The 18159-nt window shown below is 38.4% G+C and overlaps 2 protein-coding genes and 1 long non-coding RNA gene across 3 annotated transcripts; 1 reads left to right on the top strand and 2 right to left on the bottom strand.

Annotated features, from left to right (window-relative positions):
* Positions 1–10036: 10036 nt before the first annotated feature.
* LOC115927546 (putative nuclease HARBI1) lies at positions 10037–13927 on the top strand. Its single transcript, XM_030993584.1, has 4 exons — positions 10037–10615; positions 12432–12698; positions 12977–13113; positions 13454–13927. The coding sequence occupies exons 1-4, from the start codon at positions 10259–10261 to the stop codon at positions 13728–13730; spliced, it is 1038 nt and encodes a 345-aa protein (XP_030849444.1). The 5' UTR covers positions 10037–10258; the 3' UTR covers positions 13731–13927.
* A 622-nt stretch (positions 13928–14549) lies between these two features.
* LOC115927547 lies at positions 14550–15675 on the bottom strand. The gene is made up of 2 exons (XR_004065718.1): positions 15550–15675; positions 14550–14822 (listed from the first exon to the last, which is right to left on the bottom strand). It is a non-coding gene; the product is annotated as an uncharacterized LOC115927547 (long non-coding RNA).
* Positions 15676–16383: 708 nt separating this feature from the next.
* Positions 16384–17094, bottom strand: LOC105444949. Its single transcript, XM_030994061.1, has 2 exons — positions 16958–17094; positions 16384–16614 (listed from the first exon to the last, which is right to left on the bottom strand). The coding sequence occupies exons 1-2, from the start codon at positions 17066–17068 to the stop codon at positions 16384–16386; spliced, it is 342 nt and encodes a 113-aa protein (XP_030849921.1). The 5' UTR covers positions 17069–17094.
* Positions 17095–18159: the final 1065 nt, after the last annotated feature.

Below are 18159 nucleotides of genomic sequence, written 5' to 3'. Positions count from 1 at the left end.
GGAGGAAGGAAGGGGCGGAGGTAGTGGTTTGCCGGCTACAGCCCAGTTCCTCCCTTACTATCCCAATAGTGATAGGGGGTTTCCCCCTTAGGGCGATAGTGGATACGGCGGCTGAGGTGACTATCATCTCGGATCGGGTGCTTCAGCACCTGAAAACGCAGCCCAAAAGGCTGCGGGAGGCCGTATAACATGCTGCAGGTAGGGATAAGAGCATGAGGGGGTCAGAAGTGGGGCCGGTGAGCATTCTGTTAGGAGGGCAAGAGTTCTCCAAGCAGTTATATGTTGCACCCATTTCAGACGAAATGTTGCTGGGGATGGATTTTCTCGGTAATCATCGGGCGGTTATTCACTTGTATCGCCCCAAGTCACTGCTAGGGGGAGTGGAAATTCCCATGCAGCACGGGGATAACCCCAGGCGGATGGGTGTAGCTAGGGTGTTTGTCCTCAAGAGGGTAATCGTTCCACCCAATGCAGTTAAGAGGGAAACTGGGGTTATCGATCAACGGTTAGGGGATTTTGTGTTTGTACCACTGCTCAGTGGCGGATCCAGGGGGGGGGGGCGCCCGGCCCCCCCCCCCCTTGAGAAAAAAAATCATGTAAAATCACGTGATTTTTACCTTTTTGGGGGGTTGCCCCCCCCCTGGCGCTCAAAGGGGGGGGGGGGGGAAGGTACAAAATGAATTTTTTTTTTGAGGATCAAAAAAAAAATGTGCTCACTACCCCCCCCCCCCCCCCCCCCCCCCCCCCCCCCCCCCCCTGAGCGAATTTTTGGCCGGCGCGTTTTTCAAATTTTCGGGAGCAAAAAAAGAAAGAAGTTGGGCCCCCTCCCCTAAGAAATCCTGGATCCGCGCCTGCCACTGCTAAGCCCTGTTCCTTATATGGGGCGGGGAAGAATGCGGAGGTAGGAGAGGTGGTAGCCGAGGTAAGAGGTGACCGTCTCCAGGCTCTCTTATAGCAGACTCGGGTTAACGCCCGGGAACCCTCGGGAACTTATGTTCCTGTAGCACTAGGGAACCGCTAAGTTTTCATGGTGCGCTTGAAGGTGGGAACTATTTAGTTCCTACCTCCTTGTTTTTGCTACATTAGCAAAAACATATACCATAGGTCGGGTGTGCACGGGAACTGGGCCCGTTCCTGTAGCACTAGGGATCCTTTAAATTTTCAGAGTACACTTGAGGTGGGGACTATTTAGTCCCTATCACCTTGTTTTTGCTACATTAGCAAGAACATAATGTATGTCAATAAGTTTTTTTGATTTTTGGTAGGATTTTTTCCTTAATGCCCGTTGGCATATGTTTGGGTTATTCCAGGGGGGGGGGAACTTTTTTCCAAATGGCCCGCTCCGTATTATAGCGGAACTGACACCTCCTTCCTGCGCTGGAGTGACCTAGGTGAGTTTCTGGTTTTCCAGTCACTCTCCGAAAAATCTGAGAAACTTACCTCTCAGGTAGGTAAGATGGCGTCGTAGCCTGGAAGGATAAGCGGATGGCTCACCGTTATAGGGGCGTGGATATTTTTGAGTAGGGAATCTCCCCTGGCAATTTTGGTGTTAAGCATTAAGTATGTTGGTTTTTTAATGAATAAAGCAAAAATATTTTAAAGTTGTATTTACCCCGTGTTTTGCTTGTTTGGGGTTTCGTTGGCATGTTTGATACATGTCTTTAGGTTGGGATTTTGTACGGCCACAAGGGAGGGGAACGTAAAATATTTTTTTTTTCTCTTTCTATCCGGTTGTGGGTAGGATATTTCCCTAGGTTTATTTCGATTGTTCCTGGGTTTTTTGAAACGGGGGGGGGGGGGAGTGTAGTAGGAATTGCCCCCACCCCCCTACAAGCTTTTACAAGCTCTTACAAGCTCCTACCACAAGAGGGCGCTATTGGTCTTTTTGCACTGGAACACCAGATTGAGAACTAGACACTGACTGATATCAGACTTGAGAGATATTCCGAGCCTAAAGATATCGGTAAGTGCCTTCTTTGTCTCTTTTGTAGTATTTAAGAAGTAATACATCGTAGCCTATGATCTGTAGACCAGGGCTACTATAGTAGTCTAGATCAAGGACTAAGGGACGAACTCCAACTTCTAACTGATTTAAGTTAGTCCTGCACAAAGGGTGCAATGTAAAGACTAGGTAGACATCTACCCTAGATCTAGTATCATGTAGACTAAATCTACATTAAGATCTTAATCAAGATCTAACTTGGTCTTGGGTCTGACACTGCGGAGTCCAATTTTCTTTCATGACATGTACAAAAATGATATTGTTGATTGTTATTATCAACATGAAACAATGTGTACCGCACTGCCTAGACTATTATACCGGCAAAAAACAAAGTAGATAATTTGGAATCTAGGCCTAGATCTAGACTAAGCCTAAATCTACAATAATAAGCACTAACGTTAGATCTAGTCTAGTCTAGTCTAGACCTAGACTTATCATCAACCATACAACGCGATGATTCCTCAACCCGTGGTAGGCCTAGACTGATTTTGTTATCAAATTCAAGAATAAACTATATTTCTTAATGAATTTGGACCTGTCCTAACCAAATATTTAACGTCTTCAGACAAGTACAGTTGGACATAGGCCTACATGCATTTATATGAATGGGACGGAAATGCATGAACCGGTGCAATTCGTCCATGATCTTAACTTAGATCTAAGTTTATCTCACTTGGGGAATGCTTTTAGTTGATATTTATTTCAAATATCGTTCGGTTAAAAATGAGAGGAATACTTTCCTTCTAACAAAATAACAATTTAGTTGTCAACAGAATGATTTTTTTTGAAGAAAACGGAATTTACTTACTTTTCGAGGACCTCTCTTGCAGTAGTTTAACGACGCAATTTTGTGGTTGATCGATTGACCCAACATCGACTAGCCTTGATTACAGAGCCATTTACATTTAACCTAAAATTTATCAAAATCAATTCCAGCTTAAATTTGATTCGAGGAAAAGTTCAGCTAACGAGCATCAGTTTGAAGCCAAAAGTGATTCGGCCTTAAAAAACCTGATAAATTAGTTAAATTTCCCCAGCTTGGCATTGTTTAAGCTACGAAAATTCACAAATTCTGAGTCGAAGAGTAAGAGGTGACGTACATGTAGGCTAGGGCTTTAGGCTTTACGATGCATCCGAAAAACGATCTAGAATTATTTTTAAAAAGGACAGTTTGCCTTTAACGGTTCCTTGCAGAGCACGAAACTTTTAAATTCGCTGTATTCGGCGATTCGCCATTCTGCTTTAAAAAAAAGCTAATGCAACCCGAAATATTGATACTGATAGTAAACGCAATGATAATAAATGATAATTATGATGACAGTAGTGGCAACAAAAATAATATTAATAATAATAACAATTATAAACTAGACCTAAAAGTTAAAAGAATGATAACTAATAATGAAAATTTATAATAATGATAATTTATTTTATCAGCATATTATTTTGTTTAAAGTCAAAATGGACTAATATAGACCCTAGGCCTACATTATTTTAACTTCCTACGATTCATACTAATACATGCAACAATAAAGGTATTCAAATTCTATTCATTGCAACTGTACATTGAAAATTCTAAAATAACAATTGAGAGCGATAATCAAACAAAACCCATCCTAACTTTCAGTTAAAAACTTGGAGGTTATACCCACGTTTTAACCTTTGCATCCCGTCACGCATTCATTATGCTTTCTCACGGCAGACTAACTAAACAGGATCGTCTAGTAGGATTTTAATCTATTTTATACAAGATTTGAACAAAAACCTACCACACATCTGTCATCTTCTTCACATGTCTGCAGCACTCGATGAGGTAAACCAAGTCTTCCTCGTCTGTGCACTTTACCTCATCCAGCCAAAGCTGCTGTAGGTTCTTGGTTTGTTCTCTGATCAGTAGACCCAGTCCTAACATCGTCTCTCTCGATACACTCTTCTTGTCTGATGGGAGTGAGTACGGTGCTCTAAGTCTGATGCCTGTGAGCTGCTGTCCTCCGGTCCGATGAAGACCAGCCATGATCTGAGCTATGTCTCTCTCTGCATCATCGATAGTGATATAGATATCTCTCAAGCCAGGAAGCGATGAGAGCAGACCTTTATAGCTTTGTGACGTCACTCTCTCGGATGATAGCTTTGTGACGGATGGAAGCTCAGGAGGAGATGGAGGGAAACTGAGAGAAGAGTCTGAAATGGTAAGATGGTTCAATGAGGTGAAGGATCTGAGACAGGACCACATTCTGGCAGTCATCACAGTAGATAGCTGGTATTTCTTTACGAGGATTCGACACTCGTCCTGGAATTAGAACAGATAATGAAATACAGAGAGACTAAATGGTTACTGAATCACGTTAATGCTGTAATGCGAAACCGGTTACATAGTGAGACCCCCCCCCCCTCTTGTATTATATCTTAAAAGGCGGACATTAAATGGATGCATATAACCACAGTATACATAATTGACTGGTAGGGTGAGCAGCGATATAGGGAAAATAATAACGAGGGAAAATATAACTTACTTATGATTTGAAAAAAAAAATCTTTAATCCAGTTAGTACATGTTATATAATATAGCCTAGGTTGCACCTCGTTAACAGAAATTAATGGTAATTGTCATATTATGCCTTTTTTTTCTCGAGCCGTCCAGTCTTAATGTTTGGATAGGCTACGTAAAAATACGCTTATTTTACCATAATATGTTCAAACAATTCAATATAACCATCGACAACTGACTTGAAGAGAAATATGCTAATTACAATTCTAGCCATCAAAATCACGAAACAGAATGTGGCCCAATTACCCATTTGTATCTGTAAGAGCTATCTTTGATTGTATTACTTGAAAAGGAACATTTATTTGCGTTTTCCGGTCAGGCGCAAATAGTAAATTGCTTTCCTAAATGTTAGTAGTCGTATATAGTATTAGTATAATATATCTGCCTACCTGGTCACCCGATTTTCCATCGTATTCAAAACATCCACCTTCAAGAGACCTATATTATTTGATATAGAGAGTTGAAAGCAAAACAAAAACAAAAACAATATTAACACAAAAACAATGGGAATTTGTGGGGGGATTCATGACATAACATCGATATCGGAAATGGCCTGCGAGTACCGTATGGTACTAACATGCAGAAGGTCCTGGACCGGTATTCAATTCAATACTTAAGTTAAAAAAAATAAGTTTTTTACTTAGTTTTTGGCTTACAGTAGATAAAATACTTAGCCAATTTTGGTATTTAATTCACACTTTTGGCGAAGTATTTTTACTTTAAATTTAAGTCAGCTCCATACCAGACCCAAGCCAATTATTTGGAGGCCTTGATTGGCAGGCATATGGTTTTCTTATACCCTTTTCACATCTACCAAATATTGCTTAACCCCGGGAAATAGGTGGGGCTAAGGGGGCTCTTAGCCCCACCAATTCCTTCCTTAGCCCCACCAATTACCCGGGGTAATTTTAGCCGGCTTTCTGTTCACATTACGTTTTGCCAAAGTGGGCTAACCCCACAAATAGTACGGGACTATCTGGCCCTGCAAAATAGCAGGGTTAGCCGGGCAATTGCGGGGTTAGCCGGGCAATTGTGGTGCTAAGCTGCGTAGTGTGAATCCGAACCGGGCTAAGGAGAAGCGGGGCTAAGCAACAGCCAATCACAGACAGCGTGGTCGTGTGGTCGTGAATTTGCATTTATCGCGCGCTATGCATGCAGTTCACGTTACGCATGCATGCAGTTCACGTTACGCATGCATGCAGTTTACGTTACGCATAAATTTAGCGCGCGGGTTTTTCCCCTTCATTTAGTCGAAAGGCGCATGCGCGGTAGCAAAAGCATTAATATTCATGAGCTATCGAATAGTCCGGGGCTAAGGCGAACGTAGTGTGAATCGCGTGAAATTTCTTAACCCCGGCTAAGCACATAGTCCGGGGTTAAGAAAATAGATGTGAACAGCAAACAAAATAGTATGGGGTTAAGGATAGTATGGGGTTAAGGATAGTCCGGGGTTAAGAAAAATAGATGTGAAAAGGGTATTACGCAGTATTATATCCCGCGCACAATTATATCAGCGCGCATTTATTGTAATGCGCATTACCTTTTATTGACCGTGAGACGTCACAATGCTTATCAGTAAATATTTTATTTAGATTTTGTATGACGTAAGTTAAGTCTAAAATGCGATTTGAATACGAGATAAGTAAATTACAATAACCATTTACTTAGTAAATGTCTTACTTATGCTAAGTATTGAATCGAATACCGGTCCTGGGGAGTTGAAGATATATATATATATATATAACAAATAAATCATTTATCAATCAATCTATCAGGCTATAGTTCATCAAGACGTTGGACATAGCCCTCCTCATAACATTTCCATTCTCGTTTGTCTATAGCTATCCTAGTCCAAGAGATCATTTAGACTTTCAACAAATATAGCATTACAACCAATGGCATACATTGTGAATAGTGCCATGGGAAATGCGAGTTGAAAGAAAATAACTGCCTAAAAATGTGTAAATGTTTAAATTGTCAGTTTGGTATGCAAATAAGTAGGGATATAAGAAAAATATACCCCATGATTCCCACCCCACCCCACCACCGCGAGAAGCCCTTGAGCTGGCTGGGGCAGATGAGAGGATGCCCATGGGAAATTATCGCATGGACTTTTTGATAGTATTTGCATGCCCCCTCCTTTCATCTAACCAATTTAAATTTTTTATTTTTTTATTTACAGCAGTTTGTGAAGTGTGATTATTTTGTACTGATCTTGAATTGATTTTTCAAAGACATTAACATACTCGATACAATTTTGATAAGACAAAATTACACGAAAGCAAATCTATTATTCACCTTTTTACAGTTTACATTACAGTTAGACTTTCTGTTTAATTTTGTCTACCCTGTACTTTAATTTCATTGAAAAATGTATGAAAATCTACTTGAACTCACTGTAAATGTAGACTATACAATGCTTTCGAATATGTTGACGACTCGACAAGTTCAACCAAGTCTTCTTCGTCCAAGCACTTCATCCCGGACAGATTTAGCCGCTGCAGGTTCTTGGTTTGTTCTCTGATCAGTAGACCCAGTCCTCTCATCGTCTCTCTCGATACACTCTGCTTCTCTGATGGGAGTGAGTCCGATGCTGTAAGGTCGATGTGTGTAAGCTGCTGTCCTCCGGTCCGACGAAGACAAGCCGTGATCTGAGCTACGTCTCTCTCTGCATCATCGATAGTGATACGAATATCTCTCAAGCCAGGAAGCGATGAGAGCAGACCTTTATAGCTTTGTGACGTCACTCTCTCAGCTGATAGCTTTGTGACGGATGGAAGCTCAGGAGGAGATGGAGGGAAACTGAGAGAAGAGTCTGAAATGGTAAGATGGTTCAATGAGGTGAAGGATCTGAGACAGGACCACATTCTGGCAGTCATCACAGTAGATAGCTGGCATTTCTTTACGAGGAGTCGACGCTCGTCCTTGAATTAGAACAGATAATGAAATACAGAGAGACTAAATGGTTACTGAATCACGTTAATGCTGTAATGCGAAACCGGGTACATAGTGAGACCCCCCCCCCCCCTTTTTTTTTTTTTTTATTATATCTTAACGGCGGACATTAAATTAATAATTATAACCACAGTATACATAATTGACTGGTAGGGCGAGCAGCGATATAGGGAAAATGATAACGAGGGAAAATGTAACTTATGATTTTAAAAAATCTTTAATCCAGTTAGTATATGTTATTTAATATAGCGTAGGTTGCACCTCGTTAACATAAAATAATGGTAATTGTCATATTATACCTTTTTTTCCTCGAGCCGTCCAGTCTTAGTGTTTGGATAGGGTACGTAAAAATACGCTAATCAGGTGGGCTGTATAACGTACAGACCACCTTATAATTTCGTTAGAATTGCCTTTATTTATTTATCAGGTGGGCTGTATATCGTACAGACCACCTTATAATTTCGTTAGAATTGCCTTTATTTATTTATTTATTTATTTATTATATATTTTTCTTATTTCTAACCACTTTTTTGTTGGCAAGATAACTTGGAAATGACTCCATCAAATGCCTTGAAATTTGGCACACATATGTATAGGCATATGTACAAAGCACAAAAACGTTTTCAACATTGACCTTCACTGATGACGTCATCTAGGCGCCATTTTGTAAAATTTTACGAAAGTCAACTCATGATCATATCTTCATAACCAAAAGGTATTTCTCATCCATATTTATTATGATCAAGGTCAATATCCGTCCGGTCAATTTCAGGTCAAAAAACGCGCGCATGCGCGTACGTCCGCGCGACAATGCGCGCGCAAAATTTCAAAATGCTCAAAATCGTCTCAAATTAATTTTGCCTACGTTTCAGGCCATTTTAAGCATTTTGCAAAAAAAAAACGTGCACACGCACATGCGCGCGCGTTTTCGTGCGTACTGGTATTTTCCAACATAGAATCGCCAATTTTTCTCTGTCATCATATTTGGCACATTTTTTCAAGCATTTTGATATCTTGTTCACCTTTTTCTGACCATTGATAACGGAATGAGCGTCCGTTTAAGATAATTTCCGTGCGTGCGAGCTCTTGTAATACATAGCATACAAGGGCAAAAACATGCCTATACAAAATCCATTGTAGCGCTTTAGGATGGAAGGTGAACCCAATTTTTTTTCCATATTTTAATAGAGTAAGAATTGGAGATATGATTTTATGTCTCATTTGACACTCAATTAACTCATGACGTCATCATAATGGCCTCCCAACTCAAAATTTCAATTTGCATATTATGACGTCAGCATATTTCTGGAAAATTGACTGTATCTCTGTAAATATTGATCGATTTTCTTCCAAATTTTGATATGATCTAGCTTAGAAAATTCTCTACAAATGTAGTTGCCATAATACTTCATTTTGACAAAGGCATCATGGCGTATTTTTGCGATTAAAGGTGGCATGTCAATTTTTCACATTTTGCGTGTATTCTCTAGGGGACATGACTTTTTCTCAAAACTGGATTCTACATCCTGTCTTTTGCGAGCAATATCTCCGTCGTTTTAGCTTTGTTTTCGCTGAGCTTTGAGGATGTTGTAGCTGAGACAATAAGCTATCACAAGTGTGCCCTTTATTTTTCGATCAGATGCCGGGATCATGCTTATATCTCACTTGCAAAGTGGGATTTGATAATTCCATTTTCCGTTTACGTGTAATCGCTATGGGAAATGTTTTGGTATATCGGTAACGCACTTGACTTCCGACCTCGAGGTCCCTGGTTCGAGTCCGGACGTCTCCAACAATTTTTTTTCTTCACTTTTTTTTCTTTTTGACCTTTCACTATACCATCTCCTTTGAATATTAAAACACGTAGTATCGCAAATAATGTACTAAACAACTATATTTACTTTATTATTACCCTATTATCACTTGATCCATTACTTTTTGCGTGTAGTCCCTATGGGAGATGACTTTTTCTCAAATCTGGATTCTACTTTCCGGTCTTTTGCAAGCAATATCGCCGTTATTTCCGCTTTGTTTTTGTTGATTTTGGAGTATGTTGTAGCTGAGACTATATGCTATCTAACTGTCCCCTCATTTTTTTCAATCAGATGTCATCATGGTCTGTTGATGATGATCATCAACATCATCATGATCATGATCATCATCATCATCATCGTCATCACCGTTACTATCAAGATCATCATCATGATCATCATTGTCTACATGTCTATATAACTTCTCCCTTTCTCAATACATTAAATATTATAATCTATCATAAGACTTGAAGACAGACCACCTAATTCGTCCTCGTGACGAATTAAATTCTAGTTTATTTATTATTATCAGGTGGGCTGTATGTAATACAGAACACCTTATGTTTTCGTTTTTTTGTTAGCAGGATAACTTGAAAATGGTTCAATCAATTGCCTTGAAATTTGGCACACATATTTATTGGCATGAGGAAAGAGCACAGTAAGGTTTTCAACCTTGACCTTGACTGAAAACGTTATCTAGGCGCCATTTTGTGAAAATCAACATATGGGTCCCGTATTATAAAACAGTTACCGTAGCGGTAAGTGCTCATTTGAGCGGTAAGTCTCAAAAGCAGCGGTAACTTTAAGATAAACGGTAAATATCCGTTGCATAAAAACTTACCGCTGGACTTGAGCGGTAAGTCTATAAAGATCAGCGGTAAGTCTATAAAGATCAGCGGTAACATTACCGCTACCCTCTGAGCTTGCGGTAACACTACCGTAACTATGGCTGCGATACTGGCTGTGTTGCAGCGTCGTGGATATGAAAGGGCGAGGAGGAGGGAGCGGATCTTCAGGGATCGCGGCCAGCCGTTGGAGTTGGGGGATGGTGACATTTTCCGGAAGTACCGGTTTACTAGGGATGGTTGTATGCATGTTATCAATTTGATTCGGCCCCTGTTGCAGCACGACACCCAACGGAATCAGGCACTTCCCCCAGAGCTGCAAGTTTTCATAGTTTTGAATTTTTATGCAACGGGGGCAGTGCTTGATTCCACGGCCACGATTCATGGCATCACCCGCTCAACAGCATCCAGGGTAATTCACCGTGTGTCAGTGACCCTCGGCACACTGAAACATGAGGTAAGTCAATACATTTTTCTTTAATAAAGCAAAGAGAAGACGAAAATACAGTCTGTCTAAAAATTGTATTTTGAATTTTCAATCAGCAAATTAATAAGACTAAGATGAAAAAGAACTCTATTTTTGTCATGCATGACATGCATATACTAAAAATACAATGCATTTTATAATGAACACATGAAGACCTATTTCAGATAAATTTATATGTTTAATTAATCTTAGACGACCAAGCAATGACATGACATAGGTCTATGCAGCGGTCTGACAATTTAGTGGTTGCCATGGGACAGAGCCCGTGACTGTGCCGGCCGGGCGGGAGGCTGGGGCAGCGCTGGCGCGGTCGGTTAGTTGGCCGAGCCTAGCTGCCTGTCTACTACTGTCACTGCAGTCTCTGTGTAGTAGTCTGTAGACCTATAGTATCATTTTATTAGTGGTCATATAATCAAACAATAGCTACGTCTAATAAAGAATTCATAATAATAAAGACATCTTTATCCAAACTTCCTTCCCCAAGTTAGCGAGAGTGCAAGTGCTAGATGCTAGCGCTAGCGCTAGTATATTACTATTTTGCACGTAGTCCTAGGTATATTGATTTGTGTAGAGTCGCCCATAAATTGGCGTGATATGATGCGAGCTTGATTGTATGAATCGTGTACCTATGACCCTTCATATAGGTATATATGTCAAAACAAATTTCTTACTGAATGATGATTGCATGATGAATGACTGTCATGACGAAAACAGCACCCTTTCTAATGCACAAAACGAGGAGTCTCTCATCACATTCACATGACCAGAGGCAGAGGCAAATGTTGCATGCACACATAATACGTACTCTAAATTGAATCAGCTGAGCCCAGAGTATGGAAAGCTATATGCCAATCGATAGATATTTTAACGTCTTCAATTTCCAATTTCATCATTTCCTCTTTTTGCACAGATATCAAATAGACTTAATGATAAATTTATATGCACATACACAGCAGTAAAAAATACAACATAATTAAACTACCGTCACAAAAAAAAAACTCACAACAAAATGGTTTAAAAAAAATATAGTAAAACAATACTGCTATATATAATAAAGAAAATGATAATAATAACGATTGATGAAAAGACAAAAAAAACAAAAAAAAACACAACTGTCATGATTATATTAAGAGGAAGAACGTAGATTCAAACAAGATTCTCCCCGGAGAAGCATAAACTAATAAGTAAATAATAAATAACAGGAGAAAAGAGAGAGAGAGAGAGAGAGAGAGAGAGAGCTATATAGAGGCCCGGGAAGAGAGAGACGAGGGGTATAGAAAGAAAAGAGATCAGTTTTTAAGAATAGATAGTTATAGGAATAGTTAGTTGCATCACCATTAATAGCATAACTATGAATATGTTCATGAATTCGAGTACAGCCAAAGAAAACTTGCACTCTCTCTCATAATTTTTTTTTTAATCACTTCACAAACTTCTTCAGATATTTCACATACTTTTCTCAACACTTGATTGAAAGAAAGAAAGTTCATGTCCAATTCTCTGAATATTAAATGTATTCGTAGGAGATAAATATTTATTCATATAATTTACAATGTGATAAAGATTACATTTCTTGATATAACATCGTTTCTGTCTATAATAATAAATTCTGGTGAATTTCAGCATAGCTGTATAAATATAATGACGATGAATAAAATATACGTCAATTTACATTTCAAAAGTTTGCGCATGAATTAGACTTGTATTGTATACATAACATATGAAGATCTGCAACATGGAATTATTGATTTTTGTTTTCTTTCTGCATCTCCAATTCACACTTCAGATAATCAAGTTTCCAACGACGATGGAAGAAGTCAACAGAGCCCAAGTGGATTTCTTCAACATATCAGGCTTTCCCCAGGTCATAGGAGTGGTCGACGGAACACACATTAGACTAAATGGAGCTCCCTTGGGCCCTGGCGAGCACGTCTATATGAACAGAAAAAGATATTACTCCATCAACACCCAAATAATTTGTGATACCAATTACAAGATCATAAACATTTTGGCACGCTGGCCAGGCAGCACTCACGACAGCAGGATATTTCAGGTAAATCCATAATATTTTTATTCTAAAATTTCCTATGTAACCCACTTTTGTTTTTAATGCCTCCATGAAAACATATATTGACATACATGTAAATCATTGAAAATGATGTCAAATGTTTGTTACAAATGCTACAAAATAATTGTGAAGCTAAGATCTTACAATTTTTAATAATTTTTCAAAATGTGTATATGCAAGAGAATGCAATAAATATCAAAGGTCAAGGGGCACCTATTCTACCATATTATGTTCATTCTTATAATGATTCTTCCTTTATACAGAACAGCAGAGTTGGACAGACTTTTGAAGATCTACAACAGCATGGTCTACTTCTTGGAGATTCGGGTTACGCTTTAAGACCATACCTGATGACACCAGTGCTAAATCCAAGGACTCCTGCAGAACAGGCTTACAATAGGTATGTACTACAAGAAACATTTCAATGCATATTTGTATCTACAATTAAAAAAGAAAGTGAATGAATGTATGCCATTTTAGACATCAAAGCAATACCATGATGTCAATTTGCCAATCACATCTCTTAATTAGCAGGATGAGTGTTCATGAATACCATTTGGCCCAGAAGAGCTACAGGTAAACAAGAAAATTACTCATATATGTGACTTACTTCCTTTTGACAATGTATAGGTTAGATGTATAGCACTGTAGTTAGATGTACATGTATTTTCATAGTCTAATAGACTTCCCAATAATTCTTTGTTTTTAATTTGTTATACTTCAATTCCTTTACTCTGCAGAGCACATGCTACAACGAGAGTGAGAATCGAACAAGTCAACGGCCAACTTAAGCACAAATTCAGGTGCTTACTGAATGGTATGCAAATGGCACCCAGAAGAGCGTGCAAGATCATCACTGCATGCGCCGTATTACACAATGTGGCTAAAGATTTGAAGCAGCCTGATGAAGTAGACTTTGGTATTGAACAACATGAACACGAACCAGACAGGGACGACCACATTGTAGACAACGGCTTAGCCATCAGAAACACTATTATTGCCAATTATTTCCACTAGATTTTTATGATGAAGACTTCTATATACTGTAACCAAGAATCTTTTTCAACATTCACTGTCACTGACCTTATTGTTTATCTATATTTTATATCATTCAAACATACTTATTTTTAGGGTGGACTTCCCCTGCTTTAAAACACCATTTTGGGTCATCTATAAGTTGACACATAAATTCTTTTTATTGCTGCACTATTTAGTTGTGACAATATTGTTGAAGTATACTTGTACTATATAACTCAAGTGGTAGTAATCTTCTGTTTGCATTGAGAATCTTAATCAATTCAGTACTGCATTCAACCGGGGGGGGGGGGATTAATTGCTAAGGTAGCACCAAGCCAAAATTCAAATTTCACGGAATCGCCGGGCTAGGGCATGTTCTGCTGACCTGCCAATATTCATATTGTTTTATAAATTTGTATATGAATGTGACATCATATTCAAGGCCCTCTTTCAATGAAGTGTGTAAGATATCCTTAAGATTGGCCTCATAACATTGTTATCTTTAGATGCAGTTAATTTACAGTATAATATATGGGAAGAGTTTATCTCCTGAATTTGTAATTTGTTCTATTCAGAAGCAGGCCACATATTTAATCCAAACCTGACTGGGGGGGGGGGGGTCCCGTGGAACGCTCATGCATAGTCAATTCATTTTTAATAACGACATATTCATATTAGATTTCTGGGAAACCTAATTTCCTTAGTTCCAAAATGCACAATGATATAATCTTTTTGAATACTGAAAGGTAAAGTTATCATGAATAAGAACAAAATTAACATGGAATTTGCAAAACAAACAAAGTAACAATTTTAAACCTCTTTTTGATTAAAGACAAATAATTCGAAAACGTGAAGCGCACGCTTCATGACTAATAACTTTTCCTCCTCTATCTCCAAAAGTCTCTCTTCATAACAGCTGATTGGCTTTTTGGTGTCTTTGGCCGTGCTATCCCCTACTAGAACAGGCTGGTCTATTGGTGGTCCGGCACTGCTGGCTGCACTAGTACTGGTATGTGGGTCCCGGGCCGGCACAGATATGCCACCCACCATGGTGTTAACCATCATGGCCACAGCCATGGCATTTTCTGCTGTCTGTATGCATATAACAATAAAGATTGCCTTGATTGAGTTTTAAAGAACTATAGAACTATACTGTCTAAATGTTGTTATTATTATTTTATTTATTAAAATTCTGTGATAAAAAGAGAACAATGTCAGTAAGGGTTTTATCTAATCATCAATATGTTTGAAAAAAAGGTTTAAAACACCCCCCTAAAAAAAATATTTAAAAAAATGTAAGAAAAAAAATTGTTGTACCGTACACCATCAGTGAGGATTTTGTTTTTGTTAAACAAAAAAATTACCATATACCCGTATTGAAAATGCCTCACATAAAAATACATGCCACATTTGAATCTCATGTTCAATGGGATAAATTTTTCAAATAGAGTTAGGGGGTAGGGTGGTCAACATAACATTGACACTTTGAAGGTCGTCAACTAAATTAAGTAATATAGTGGTAAGCATTTCAATACCATCTACAATTCAAGATAAACCCTGATTAGGCCTGGGTATTTTTGAAGTTCTCAGAGTTAGGGAAAGGGCTCCCCCGCCCCCTTCCCTGAGATTTCGGCCAGCGATGCAGACATATCGTGCAAAGTGTTGAGGAGGGGGGTGGGGGTACTTGTTCCCCCCCCCCCCCCCTTGGCTCAGTTAGGGTTAAACCAAAGATGTACATATTCACAAGTCATGTATATTTTTATGTTTGTTTGTACTCTCATACCCAGAGAGGGGGTCAATCAAATTCTACAAATTTTACCTGTGACATTTGGCTCGAAGGGAGAGCTAGGTATCCAGCCTCCTCTTCTGGCCCCAGAATGCCCTCCACACTCTCCTCCACCATTGCCTCCAGTACTGCCTCGTGCTTCTCATTATATTCCACTAGTGGTCCACCTCCTAATGATCCAAAGTCAAAGACATAAATGTTAACTTCTTACCATAAATTTTACGAAATGTTAATATCGATCGTACAGTTAAAGAGAGATCTTGGATTAGGTCGTGATGGTTAATAATCTACACCAAATAAGTGTAAGTTGTGATTTGCGGTTTAGTGGTGGTTATTTTACCCGACTGCTAAAAAAGCACGAGTGCTTATTAGTAACCGACGACTTTAGGTCCTATCTAAGGGACCTTGGTAATGAGGAATAATGCCTTAATACCAAAGGACACTAGTGCATCGACGACATGGTTTCGAACCTAGGTCGTCGGATTATGAGACCACCAATCTACCAACCAAGTCTCCTGATAATAATAAACCCCTTTACTAATTCAATACTCTTCTTGACAGGCTACTCTAGAGTATTTTTTATTGAAATAGGATATACCATGCAAAGCATGCTATCTTTTTAAAGAGAAATAAAAATAAAAAAAAGCCTAGCATTCAAACACTAGGCTGTTGTCCTAAGTCATGAATGTTGATATGATAAATTAAAGATAATTTGTTAATGCATGTACAATTTATGATGACCTATGGTGGTACAGTAGATACTAATAGCAGATGGAATCCCACCATTTTAAAAACTTGTTTTTTTATTGCACAAATGCTTTCTTACTTTTTAACTTTTCCAAAGCACAGGTAACTATTGGTGATAAATTACATGTGGAAGGAGTATGAAAGAAAGGTACCTTTTACAGTTTTATCTGTTACACAATAAAGACAGCTTAATTTACCTGTCTTGTTCTTTGCGTCCCGGTACTTTCGGGCCTTAGCCGCCATTTCATTCCAGGTAAGACGCAAGTCCTTTACTGTTCTACCTGGTTGGAGTCCCTGGGCCTCTAGGGATACGAGCCCTAGGGCCCATGCATCCTCTTTTCGTTTTTTGATCTACAAATTCAAGAATAAAAAGTACAATGTAAATTGGAACCTACTCAAGTTTGCTTTAATTATATGCAATAGATGATTAACATATTAATTCACCCTTACTTATTTTGAAAGAATACTCTCATATGGTAGCATCCAACTGTCTCCAAAGACAGTGGACTGCATTCTGTCTTGGGCATCAGGAAAAATGAAAACCCAAACATCATTTTCGGTATACTTATTAGAAGAAAAGTTGAAAGAAGGAAAAATTAAAATAAGTTAGATAAAGAGACTCTTTATTCAAATTCGAAATCATAGTTATGTCCTGGAAATTTTATTAAATAGATCTGCATTGGATTTTACAAACCTTTTCCACACAGTTCCCCGCTTTGCCGAACAAAGCTTGCCGGTTCTTTTTCACGTAGTCTGCCAGGCAGCGGACATCCCGATCTGTCAAATTCGGCCTGCGTTTCACCATTTCCTAGAATGAAGAAACAAAATTAAAAAACTAATGAGAAGCCAGAATTTTTTTTTAAATGAGTTCTGTTAAATCAAATTTGACGGTATCAAACCCTTTTAAACACAAGATTGTTGTTCGGTTTTGTTACTCGATCAGTATAGGGCCTCGATCTATAGACTCATGCAGTATCTCAATATTTCTACTAGTATAGGTCCAAAACCTGCCAATTAAATTACCACTATTTAACTTTTAAATATAGACTAGACTCTACATTTAGTTACTGCATTTTACAATATATTATTATTATTATTATTATTATTATCAATAACTATTATTATTATTTATCAATTGAAAAATAAATTAAAGTTTAAGGAGTTTGCTTAGACTAGACCACTCAATACTCACAATAGACAATTACTAGGGCCTAAAATACTAATAATAGTAAAAGATTTACTTTTTCAACCAATGTAGATCTATGTATGAGTAAAAGCTAGTCTATGCTATAGTTTACTACTTAATCATGTTAATATTATTGGGTTCTGTAAATCTACACTCGGTTTATAGATCTAGACCTTACTCAGTCCGACTCTTGAGTCTGAGAAATAAAAAACTCCCCCCCCCCCCCCGCAAACTTACATTAGGGAGGGGCTTTTCCAACTCCCTGCTTACATGTAGTCGATCTAGATTATAGTTTATACAGCTCAGTATATCGTTATATTTCATGCCCCTGTTAATCGCCGGCCCAATCGCCGGCCCAATTATCCCTCAGCTCTCACACTTGACATGCACACATTGTGACACTAGACATAGTCTAGGGTCTATACTATTTTAAGTAGTATCTAATTATAGATCTACTACTAGTCTGAAGCTGAATAAAGTTGAAATTATAATTGAGAGTCTTTATAATTATAGACTGGAAATTGGAATGAAGTTGAAATTCTAATCGACTTGTCTTATCGAGAGTCTTAATTTTATCTAGATATGTCTAATTGAGAGTCTAGTATTTTACATTTTTAGAATGATATTAGACTCTATGAGGTAATTGCAAGTTGTTTACCCTTAAACAACTTTAAATCATCGGGTATTGTAGATAAACGAATGTTCAAACA

This window comes from Strongylocentrotus purpuratus, unplaced genomic scaffold, assembly GCF_000002235.5.
Source record: "Strongylocentrotus purpuratus isolate Spur 01 unplaced genomic scaffold, Spur_5.0 spur5_scaffold_20, whole genome shotgun sequence".
In the NCBI taxonomy this organism is placed as follows: Eukaryota; Metazoa; Echinodermata; class Echinoidea; order Camarodonta; family Strongylocentrotidae; genus Strongylocentrotus; species Strongylocentrotus purpuratus.
Note: the sequence above shows the minus strand (reverse complement) of the source record. Positions and strands in the feature narration are given on the sequence as shown.

Excerpts from the sequence above, each read along its gene's own strand:
- LOC115927546 (XM_030993584.1), top strand. The coding sequence starts at position 10,259 with ATGGCTGCGATACTGGCTGTGTTGCAGCGTCGTGGATATGAAAGGGCG. Across the intron at positions 10,616-12,431 it reads TCGGCACACTGAAACATGAG|ATAATCAAGTTTCCAACGAC; the intron begins GTAAGTCAATAC and ends TTCACACTTCAG. Across the intron at positions 13,114-13,453 it reads GCAGAACAGGCTTACAATAG|AGCACATGCTACAACGAGAG; the intron begins GTATGTACTACA and ends TTTACTCTGCAG.
- LOC105444949 (XM_030994061.1), bottom strand. The coding sequence starts at position 17,068 with ATGGTGAAACGCAGGCCGAATTTGACAGATCGGGATGTCCGCTGCCTG. Across the intron at positions 16,615-16,957 it reads CGGGGAACTGTGTGGAAAAG|ATCAAAAAACGAAAAGAGGA; the intron begins GTTTGTAAAATC and ends TTGAATTTGTAG.